The sequence below is a fragment of the Nicotiana sylvestris genome, chromosome 2, assembly GCF_000393655.2.
Source record: "Nicotiana sylvestris chromosome 2, ASM39365v2, whole genome shotgun sequence".
NCBI classification, from domain to species: Eukaryota; Viridiplantae; Streptophyta; class Magnoliopsida; order Solanales; family Solanaceae; genus Nicotiana; species Nicotiana sylvestris.
The window spans coordinates 25,248,705-25,260,544 of record NC_091058.1 but is presented as its reverse complement, the minus strand read 5'-3'; the positions used below and the strand labels follow the sequence as shown (position 1 = coordinate 25,260,544).

The following is an 11,840-nucleotide window of genomic DNA, read 5'->3' as shown; positions in this document are numbered from 1 at the left end:
ATTGAAAACACGACTTTATTGGTTTAATTTGGTTTATAGATTTAAAAATCTGACACTATTAATTTGGTTTGGTGATTAAAAAATCCAAATTAACCCGATCCATGAATACCCCTAATAAATTCCTTCTAAGTCAATGAACTTTTTGGAAGCATTGGCCCATCACGTTAATTGGAGCCTCGAATGTAACGAGGAAAATAACTAAGGAATAAAGATGTAGTCTGGGGACCATATTAACGAAGGTGATCATCGGGACTCTGGAGTAGCAAATTTCAAGTCGGCTTTTTCGTGAGTGATATGTGATTACTGATGATTGGTTAAATCATGAGGAGATATTTCCTTTCCTTTTTTATTTTTTTTTAGCCGAGATTCTATCAAAAATAATATTTTTACCTTTTCTTTGTCCTTCTAGGTAGATAAGTAGTGACGAATCCAGAATTTGAATTTTATGGATAAATATCGTAATTTCAAATTAATATATAATAATAACTGGATTCACGATTACATATTTATAAATATTCAGTGGATTTCTTAATAGAAATACAATGTTTTGCAAAAATTACTGAATTCTTGGGAACCTAGTAACAAAACTCTAGATCTCCTACTGGGGTAAGGTCGTCATATACTCTATTCTCTTCAAACGCCACTTGTAGAAGATTTATTGTTGTTGTAAGGAATGAGAGATTCAAAATAAGAATAACTACACGGATCCGCTACATGCTAATAAAAACACTATTGGTACAATGTACAAATTCTTTATAGTATTATTTATGAATGAAGGTGACACAAAGGCAGAAGTCCTATTGAAAAGGCTGTTATATTACTAGTGAAGTTGACACACGGGAAGCTTCCTACCCATGTTATATTGTGGTGCCGAGAATATGTTGACAATCTAATTCTAGTTTAGGATGGCTCAATCAGATATGCTGTTTCTACTTATTTTGTGAATTGGATTCACATTGAGAGACTATACTTGTTGACATTTATATATAGCATGGAAGTTTCCATACCGTTGATTTTGTTTGGTAACCCTTCCTGAGCTAATTGTCAATTACTAAATAATCATAGTGTAGAAATCCAACTTGACGGCTCAACAAATGCATCTGATCCAGATCAACAGCTGATAAAGACGAAATTTATACAGTCAAACATACTGTAGAGAAGCAGTGTGAGAAAAATATCAAGAAAACGCTGCAACTATAGGAACATCCATTTCAGCTTATATTCAATTAATTCTCATGCAAATTGGCAGAATAAAACATCATAAGCAATGGAATTAAGCACTAGAAAGATACTTCTATTTCGAGTTGTTCTTGTTCTGGTTTTTTACATAGCAAATGCTTCAGACACCATTAGCACCAATAAATCCCTGCAAGATTCAGAAACTTTAGTCTCCAATGACAAAAGATTCATATTTGGGTTCTTTAGTCCAGAAAATTCAACGAATCGGTATGTTGGTATTATGTTTAATATCCAATCATCAACTGTTGTATGGGTAGCCAACAGAGACAACCCTTTACAAGATTCTAGTGGAAGTGTTACAATATCAGAAGACGGAAATCTTGTAATCTTGAATGCACAGAAGAAAAGTATATGGTCATCCAATATTTCAACAGCTGTGAGAAATTCTACTGCCCAGCTCTTGGATAATGGGAACTTAGAATTGAAAGACAGCTCCAGTGGGATGGTCCTCTGGGAAAGTTTCCGCGATCCTTCAGATTCCTTCTTGCAGTATATGAAAATTGGCGTCGATAAGAGTACTAACACAACAAATCTGCTGAAATCATGGAAAAGTCCTTCGGATCCATCTGCTGGGAGTTTCTCAGCTGGTATTCAACCTGAAACGGTTCCCCAGATTTACATATGGAAAAATGGGAGACACCCTCATTGGCGTAGCGGTCCGTGGAATAAACAGATTTTCATTGGAATACCAGACATGACTTCTTTCTACCTCAATGGATTTGATCTAGTAAATGACAACAAGGGAACTGCATACCTCTCCTTTTTATACGCAAATCAGGCTGAGATTGCCTATTTCACCTTGAACTCAACAGGGTTTTTGCATCAGAAATATTTGGATCCTAAGAAGAATGATTGGGAAGTGACATGGGAAAGTCAGGTAAGCGAGTGCGATTTTTATGGAAAATGTGGGCCTTTTGGAAGCTGTGATCCTAGAAGCTCACCAATCTGTTCTTGTTTAGATGGATTTAAGCCGAAAAGTGAAGAGGAATGGAGGAAAGGAAATTGGACTGGTGGATGTCTCAGAAAGTCCATGTTAGAGAGTGAAAGAAACAACTCTAACATTGAGCAAGGTAAGCAAGATTGGTTTCTGAAGCTGCAGTCAATGAAAGTACCGGATCTTGCTATTTGGGTGCCTTTTGCCGATGAAGATTGTTATAAGGGTTGCTTGAGGAATAATTCCTGCATAGCTTATTCATACTACATAGGCATAGGATGCATGCATTGGGAAGAAATCTTACTTGATGTTCAGAAATTCTCCACGGGCGGGGCAGATTTATTTGTTCGCCTTTCGTACACTGAGCTTGGTAATACCTTTTTCTTTTCAGAACTATAATATAAGCTAGTACAAAACTCTGCTTACCCAAAACATATGTCTGATGTAAGCTTATTTCCGAATGCAGATCAAAAGAGAGATATGAAAGTAGCCATTGGGATCATAGTACCAGTAGGCTCAATAGTTCTTGCCATTTTTGGATACTTTTCCTGTAAATATTTAGCTAAGCACAGAGGTAACAATCTAATCTGTAACATTAGAAAATTTTTAGTAGCTTTAATCATTCATTATCAATTTATCTCTAATGTGTTTTTGAATCAGCAATGAGGAAAAAGAGTGAGCTCTTATTACGAGAATCATTGCCAAACTTCTACAAGGAAAGCTTGGTTACAGATGACATCAACCAAGCTAAATTTGAAGAGCTACTTGTATACAACTTTGACATCTTAGCAAGTGCAACCGACAATTTTCACTTGTCTAGCAAGCTTGGGCAGGGAGGTTTTGGTCCAGTTTACAAGGTAATGTTCTCTGTCATTGAGTCATTTATTATCTTTTTCAGAATAGAAATTGACGGAATATGATATAACTACAGGGAAAATTGCCAGAGGGAAAAGAAATTGCTGTGAAAAGGCTTTCACAGTCTTCTGGTCAGGGGCTAGAGGAGTTTATGAATGAGGTTGTGGTGATTTCCAAACTTCAACACCGTAATCTTGTTAAACTCCTTGGCTGCTGCACAGAAAGAGGAGAGAAGATGCTGGTTTATGAATACATGCCAAAAAGAAGCTTAGATGCATATCTCTTCGGTTAGTTGATTACCATTACTTTTCTTTTATATCTCATAGGTCTAGCTAAAAAGGAAATTGTTTGTAATATTCTCAAACTTGTATATTTTTTAATGTACTTACAGGTTCAAACCCTGAAGAGAAAGAGTTCCTTGATTGGAGTAAACGTGTTATCATCATTGAGGGAATTGGTCGAGGCCTTCTTTACCTTCACAGAGATTCAAGATTAAAGATTATTCACAGGGATTTGAAAGCAAGCAACATTTTGTTGGATGAACAACTGAACCCGAAAATTTCAGATTTTGGCATGGCAAGGATTTTTCCAGGCAACCAAGATCAGGCCAATACAGAGAGAGTTGTTGGTACCTAGTAAGTTCGTGTATCTTTGTCTTTATCTTTCATGATTGCAAAGAATATACAAAGTAAACATTCAAAATTATAACATGATGCAGTGGTTACATGGCACCTGAATACGCAATGGAAGGAAGATTCTCAGAAAAATCAGATGTTTACAGTTTCGGAGTTTTGTTACTGGAAATTATTAGTGGAAGGAGGAATACTAGCTTTCACCAAGATGACTGTGCCTTAAGCCTTCTAGCATGTGTAAGTTCATATGAAAATTAAGCTACTACTACTTTTTATGAAATGTCAACTTTTCATAATTCAAGTTTCCATTGTGTTGTAAAATGCGCTTGCTCTTCAGGCATGGAAGTGTTGGAACGAAAATAACATTGTCGAATTGGTTGACCCCAAGATAATAGACATGCAGTTTGAAAGGGAAATTCTGAGGTGTGCACATGTTGGACTATTATGTGTTCAAGAATATGCAGAAGATAGACCAAATGTTTCGGTGGTTCTGTCTATGCTCACTAGTGAAATTTCTGATTTGCCAAGTCCTAAACAACCTGCATTTACAACAAGACCGAGCTGTTCCAAGAAGGAATCTTCTAAAACTCAAGGCTCTGTGAACACAGTTAGCATTACTATTATGGAAGGACGTTAAAACAACAACAACAACAAAAGTAAAAACCCCACTAGTGGGGGTCTGGAGAGGTAGAGTGTACGCAGACCTTACCTCTACCCCGGAGGGGGTAGAGAGGCTGTTTCCGGAAAACCCTCGGCTCAGAGACAAAAGATCCGTAACAACGGAAACCAGACAAATAACAACAACGATAAAACATTTTAACATTTTAAGTTGGACATGTATTTTATTCCTTCCCCTGTAATTAGGGATGTATCTGATTCTTTCCTGTAATTATTACTGCCTCTGATTTATTTGGTAATCATTCCACTCAATATGATCTCAATACATTAAGAATTCAAGAGAAAAGAGTAAACTGTGCAAGTCACTCATGCAGTGGGTGTTTAATCATAAATTCAGCACTAAGAACATCAGATTAATAAATTGTTTTAGTTCTTCACCCTCCACAAACACACACACATAACGCACAGAGAGAAAGCAATGCTATTGTTTGATGATAGAATCCATATCCAAGCAAGAAGATAGCAAAGACTTCAAACTCAAAGTTGTTAAGCAGTAGCCTAAAAAGATGTGTTTCCTGAAATTAGAGAAGTTCATCTACTACTAGATTTGGAGTTACCTTTCTTTCATGGGGAAAATGACTTCCATTACAGCTATCTTAACGTTTAATTATAATATCAATTGTTCCAGTCAACACTTAAAAACATTATTATCAATCTTTACCACTGATAATTTTTTAATCAAAACTGTATCTTATTTGCTAATATTACTATTATTAATGTTCAAAAGTGGCCACATTAAAAGTAAGAGAAAAATACTGACCTTTGGTCTTTCTCGGGAAAAAAAGCATTTGTTCGTATAGTTCAGCTTCTTATGTCCGATACTAATTACCGCCGCATCCAACTGAAATATATATAGCGTGGCTGGTCAGGATCTGAAACCTCTGCATTTTAATCTCCTCATTCAGGTTTTGATTTTGACATCTCGAGAGTAAATTATAAATCTGCTTTCATTATTTTAACCAACTCAGCCACTGCTCATATTAGATAATTTTGCAATCGAATGGATAGTATAATACGGGCAAATGCCCATATGAGGCCCATCAATACCAAAGCTCCGAATCTAATAAAATGAAGCGTTGCCTGGGGAAAGATATTCACAGAATACTCCAGAATACAGACAAAAATGACATTATCATATGTTCTAACAATACAAAAGCAAAATTTTGTAACAAACAAATTAGCAAAAGAAAAATAAAAGTTTCAAAGTTTTATCCTTATCACTATAATTGGCTGATATGCAGGGGCGGAACTAGCACATTTCCTGTGGGTTCGGACGTAATTTTTGTTCAGATTGTTTATTTATTTTAAGAAATTTATTAAATATGTATAAATTATTAATTTAGAATTCTTTAACTTAAAAACTAGAATTCTGAATCCACAATTTTTATCAATTAACACCAAACGACATTTCCTTGCAATTTGGATATCTATATATAATGGCTAACTAACGCAGGGAAAATCAAGTAAATTAGGAACCCAATCAGAAAGTGACTTTGGAACATGTTCAAGAACTCCGACTGAAACCATTTTTTATCTAGTGTCAGTTAATCCTCCACCATTTTTACCCATAAATTGGAAGGTTCAATTTGTTTTTTTAATTAAGATTTGGTCAAATACACAATTCACATTCAATAATCAGAAATTATGTTAAAAAGGAAAATAAATTAAACGATTATTGTAGAATTATTTTTGAACCGTTCCTCCTGTATTCAAACATAACTCTATTAAATAACTGGGAAGGAAGTTTCCTGCCTATGTCATATAGTGGTGCAGAGATTAATTTGACAATCTTATTCTAGTGAAATATCCTTCTGCCCACTGCCTATGTTCGATCAACATATTATTTAATATGACATTTGAACTACCATGTTCAAATAAAGCGCTGACCCCAAAGTCGCAGCGTTACTTGTTGGTCATGTCCGGCTTAAGATTGATAAGGAAATATCATATTTTTGACATTTCTAATTAGCATGGAAATTTCCCTTATGTTGATGTGGTCTCCTTAGGCATCCTAAATTAATGATCAAACATTTTAGTAATCACCAACTGTATGAAATCCAATATGACGGGTCAAGAGGCACTGATTCAGACATTTGTTGTTGACAAATAAGAAAAGAATTATCGTGAAATACTGCAACTATAGGAAAATGAATTTCAGATGACAACCCCAGTTCTCGTGCTTATTGGCAGAATTAAAGCTTGATAAGTAATGAAGCTAAGTTGTAAGAAGATTTTTCTTTGGCACGCTGTTCTTGTTCTGTTTTTTCATATAGCAAATGCTTTATCAGACACCATTAGTATCAATCAATCTCTGAGTGGTTCAGAAACTTTAGTTTCCAAAAATAACATATTCATATTGGGATTTTTTAGTCCTGAGAATTCGACGAATCGTTATGTTGGTATTATGTTTAATACCCAATCACAAAGTGTTGTATGGGTAGCCAACAGAGACAGTCCTTTACAAGATTCTAGTGGAAGAATAACTATATCAGAAGGTGGAAATCTTGTAATCTTGAATGCACAGAAGAAGAGTATTTGGTCATCCAATATTTCAACAGCTGTGAGAAATACTACTGCCCAGCTCTCAGATACTGGAAACTTAGTTTTGAAAGACAGCTCCAGTGGGAGAACTCTATGGGAAAGTTTTAGTGATCTTTCAGATTCTTTCTTGCAGTACATGAAGCTTGGCAGCGATAAGAGTACTAACACGACGAATCTGCTGAAATCATGGAGAAGTCCCTTAGATCCTTCTGATGGGAGTTTCTCAGCTGGAATTCAACCTGAAACCATTCCCCAAATTTTCATATGGAAGAATGGCTTACCTCATTGGCGTAGCGGTCCATGGAATAAACAGATTTTCATTGGAGTACCAGAAATGACTTCTTTCTATTTCAGTGGATTTGAGCTAGTAAATGACAACATGGGTACTGCCTACTTCTCCTATACATATTCAGATCAAGATGATGGGATGCTCTACTTAGTCTTGAACTCAACTGGATTTTTGCAGCAAAAAGAACTATATGATAGGAAGAATGACTGGACCGTAACATGGGCAACCCCTGCAAATGAGTGTGATTTTTATGGAAAGTGTGGGCCTTATGGAAGCTGCGATCCTAATAGTTCACCAATTTGCACTTGTTTGCAAGGGTTTAAACCAAAAAGTCAAGAAGAATGGGGAAAAGGAAACTGGACCAATGGATGCATCAGAAAGACTGCATTAGAGAATGAAAGAAACAACTCCAACATTGAGCAAGGTAAGCAAGATTGGTTTTTGAGGCTGCAGTCAATGAAAGTTCCGGATTCCGCTATTTGGGTATCTTTGGATGAAGAAGATTGTGAAAGTGGTTGCTTGAGGAATTTCTCCTGCATAGCTTATTCATACTACATAGGCATAGGATGCATGCATTGGGAAGGAATCTTACTTGATGTTCAGAAATTCTCCACGGGCGGGGCAGATTTATTCATTCGTCTTTCGTACACTGAGCTTGGTAATACCTTATTCTTTTCAGAACTATAATATAAGCTAGTACAAAACTCTGCTTGCCCAAAACGTAGGTCTGATGTAAGCTTATTTCGGAATGCAGATCAAAAGAAAGATATTAAAGTAGCCATTGGGATCGTAGTACCAGTAGGCTCAATAGTTCTTGCCATTTTTGGATACTTTTCATGTAAATATTTGGCTAAGCACAGAGGTAACAATCTAATCTGTAACATTAGAAAATGTCCAGTAGCTTTAATTATTCATTATCAGTTTATCTCTAATGTGCTTTTGAATCAGCAAGGAAGAAAAAGAGTGAGCTCTTATTAAGAGAATCATTGCCAAACTTCTACAAGGAAAGCATGGTTACAGATGACATCAACCAAGCTAAATTTGAGGAGCTGCCGTTATACAACTTTGACATGCTAGCAAATGCAACTGACAACTTTCACCTCTCTAGCAAGCTTGGGCACGGTGGTTTCGGTACAGTTTACAAAGTAATGTTCTCTGTGATTGAGTCATTTATTATGTTTTTCCAGAATAGAAATTGACGGAATATGATATAACTACAGGGACAATTGCCAGAGGGACAAGAAATTGCTGTGAAAAGGCTTTCACAGTCTTCTGGCCAGGGGCTAGAGGAGTTTATGAATGAGGTGGTGGTGATTTCCAAACTTCAACACCGTAATCTTGTTAGACTCCTTGGCTGCTGCATAGAAAGAGGGGAGAAGATGCTGGTTTATGAATTCATGCCAAAAAGAAGCTTGGATGCCTATATCTTTGGTTAGTTGATTACCATTACTTTTCTTTTATGTTACATACTGTCTAGCTAAAAAGGAAATTGTTTGAAATATTTTCACTTGTATGTTTTTCAATATACTTACAGGTTCACACCTGGAAGCAGAAGACTTCCTTGATTGGAGTAAACGTGCAATCATCATTGAGGGAATTGGTCGAGGCCTCCTTTACCTTCACAGGGATTCAAGACTAAGGATTATCCACAGGGATTTGAAGGCAAGCAACATTTTGTTGGATGAATACCTGAACCCCAAAATTTCAGATTTTGGCATGGCAAGGATTTTTTCAGGCAACCAAGATCAGGCCAATACAAGTAGGGTTGTTGGAACCTAGTAAGTTTGTGGATCTTACTCTATATTTTTCTGTGGTTAAAATGAAAATAACAAGCAACCATTCAAATTCATAATGTGATGCAGTGGCTATATGGCACCTGAATATGCAATGGAAGGAAGATTCTCAGAAAAATCAGATGTTTACAGTTTCGGAGTTTTATTATTGGAAATTATAAGTGGAAGGAGGAACACTAGCTTTCACCAAGATGATTGTGCAATAAGCCTTCTAGCATATGTAAGTTCATATGAAAATTAAGCTCCTAGTTTTAATGAAAAGACAACTTTTCATAATTCAAGTTTCCTTTGTCTTGTCATTGCACTTGCTCTTTAGGCATGGAAGCGTTGGAACGAAAACAAGATAGTCGAATTGGTTGACCCCAAGATAATTGACCTGCAGCTCGAGAAGGAAATTCTAAGATGTGTACATGTTGGACTATTGTGCGTACAAGAATATGCAGAAGACAGACCAAATGTCTCCACAGTTTTGTCTATGCTCACCAGGGAAATTGCTGATTTACCAAGTCCTAAACAACCTGCATTTACAACAGGACCAAGCTGTTCCAATAAAGATTCCTGTAGAACTCAAGGCTCTGTCAACACCGTTAGCATTACTACTATGGAAGGACGATAGACATCTTATATTTTTTATGGTTTAATTTCCTTCTTGTATGTGATTTTTTAAAGTAATGGCTGTTAGGAGTTGTTTTGATTTTCTTACCATATTTGGTTTTCCTATCTCTTGAAGGAAAGGGCAACATATTTATCATAATTGGGTTTTCCTTCTTGTAGAAAGAAACTATAAATCTCTCATATTTGGCTAGTCCCTTTTTTGTAGGATAATGTTTGGACTTCTATAAATCGAGGATCATCTCTTCTCATTCAATAGCATCCACAATGTAGCCATATGAGGTTTGAGAGTCATGTTTAGGGGGAAAATTTTACGGAACAAGTGTTAGTGTGTCACTTCGTAAGGTTGTTCTATCAATATTTTTGTACTCTCTTTTATATATTGGATTGGTCATCTCCACCGTGGACGTAGGTCAATTGACTGAACCACGTTAAATGTTTTTGTCTCTTTTGGTATATTTCTCTTTTGTTGTATGATTTATCGTCGTTCAAAGTTTGCGTTACTAGCTTCTGCATAACACCTAATTATTTCGGACCTAACAATGACTTTACTCAAAGTTTTCTCAGTTATATTAAGAATCCATTAGAAAATGCAGGTTTATGAATACATGCCAAAAGAAGCTTGGATGCCTACCTCTTTCTTTAATTGATTCTATGGAAAATTAATCTGAAATATTAACTTCAGACTTTCTATTTTTTAGTGTACATTCAAGCCATATTATTGGAGTCAACATGAGATCATCATTGAGGGGATTGGTGAGGAATTCTTACAGAGATTTGAATGCAAGCAACACTTTTATTGGATGAAGACTAAACCCGAAAATTTAAGATTTTGGCATGGCAAGGATTTTGCTGACGACTAAGACCAGATGTACTATATTTCATGGTTTAAAAGAAGACAACAAGTGTGATTTGTGATAAGTTCAGCTGCTTTCAACTACCAATTCTAGAAGTCCACCATTGTTGACGCCACCAACCCATTCTAGAAGCCACCATTGTTGAAGCCTCCATTGTTGAATGAAGAATTCAACTATCAACCACCTTCTTTAAGGCTATAAATAGAGCTTTATGTTTTACACAGAAATATCAATCCAGAGAGATTGAAATACAATCCAAGAAGAGATTGTGAGAACAAAAAGAGAGTTTGGTGAGGTTTTTTTGTAGAGAGAAATTCTTGGTGTAAATTCTCCTTAATTCTATTCTTGTGAAATAGAGTTATTTTTCCTCCCAAATAATCTTCATATTGATCCGAGAATCACAACAAGTGGTATCATATTTCTGTGTTCATCGAGAAATATCGAAACACTGAAAATTTCAACCCGGATTTACGTTTTTCGAAAACGTGATCTTCAGTGTGTTTTGATCATTTCATTAGATTCCTTGCGTCGATACGAATTCAACGCAATTTTCCGGAGCCAAAACAAAGCTAAAACAAAGAAGTTATGGCAATTTAAATTTTACTATTTTTTTTTCTTCTATCCAAGGAAGAAGATGATGAATAGTAATTGCCCAGTCAGCGCCACGTCATCATCCAGTCAGCGCCCAGTCATCATAAATTTTCAAAAATTTATGAAATAACCCCTGAAGTTACTGAAATTATAAATCTGCCCCACAAGTTCAGCATATTTTCGATTTAACCCCCAAAAGTTTGGTGTAAATTTTGAAAATTTTTTGAGACCCTATTTTGATCCAAGAAGAGTCAATCCTACCAATTTTCACCATTCTGGACGCGTTGGTGAGGTTCGTTTGGTGAGATTCTGCTCCAAACTTTTGACCAAGCCATTTTAAAGATATAATGGAAGAGTCAACATCATCTGAAGCTATGATAAAGCTTACTGCCACAAATTACACATTGTGGAGACCTCGTATGGAAGATCTCCTCAGTTGTAAAGATTTGTTTGATCCCAAGAAGCAAAGGGTAAGAACCTCGATTCCACCAAAGAAGCAGAGTGGAAGAAATTAAACAGAAAAACTATCGGTCAAATTCGACAATGGATTGACGATAGCATTTTTCATCATGTTGCACAAGAGACAGACGCGTATGCCCTCTGGGTGAAGTTAGAAGGGATGTATCAAGCCAAGACCGCTAGGAACAAAGCCTTGTTGATGAGGCGTTTGGTAAATTTGAAGTTAAAGCACGGAACTTCAGTTGTCGAGCATACCAATGAGTTTCAGAGCTTGATAAATCAATTATCGTCTGTTGACATGCCGCTCGGGTATGAGATGCAAGCCCTACTACTTCTTAATTCTCTTCCTGATAGCTGGGA

General features: G+C 36.2%; 2 protein-coding genes across 3 annotated transcripts; both read left to right on the top strand.

The window, feature by feature from the left end:
• Nucleotides 1-1,007: 1,007 nt before the first annotated feature.
• Nucleotides 1,008-4,590, top strand: LOC104230120 (G-type lectin S-receptor-like serine/threonine-protein kinase At1g11300). Its single transcript, XM_070167795.1, has 7 exons — nucleotides 1,008-2,543; nucleotides 2,640-2,747; nucleotides 2,834-3,030; nucleotides 3,105-3,315; nucleotides 3,420-3,663; nucleotides 3,747-3,897; nucleotides 3,998-4,590. The coding sequence occupies exons 1-7, from the start codon at nucleotides 1,268-1,270 to the stop codon at nucleotides 4,295-4,297; spliced, it is 2,487 nt and encodes an 828-aa protein (XP_070023896.1). The 5' UTR covers nucleotides 1,008-1,267; the 3' UTR covers nucleotides 4,298-4,590.
• A 1,684-nt stretch (nucleotides 4,591-6,274) lies between these two features.
• LOC104230122 (G-type lectin S-receptor-like serine/threonine-protein kinase At1g11330) lies at nucleotides 6,275-10,031 on the top strand. 2 transcript variants are annotated; one of them, XR_011405262.1, is made up of 7 exons: nucleotides 6,275-7,826; nucleotides 7,923-8,030; nucleotides 8,117-8,313; nucleotides 8,389-8,599; nucleotides 8,703-8,927; nucleotides 9,031-9,181; nucleotides 9,278-9,394. XR_011405262.1 is itself a non-coding variant. In XM_070167794.1 (7 exons), the coding sequence occupies exons 1-7, from the start codon at nucleotides 6,548-6,550 to the stop codon at nucleotides 9,575-9,577; spliced, it is 2,490 nt and encodes an 829-aa protein (XP_070023895.1). In that variant the 5' UTR covers nucleotides 6,284-6,547; the 3' UTR covers nucleotides 9,578-10,031. The 2 variants fall into 2 exon arrangements, 1 of the variants encoding a protein (XP_070023895.1); XM_070167794.1 differs by having other exon boundaries at nucleotides 6,284-7,826; nucleotides 8,703-8,946; nucleotides 9,278-10,031.
• Nucleotides 10,032-11,840: the final 1,809 nt, after the last annotated feature.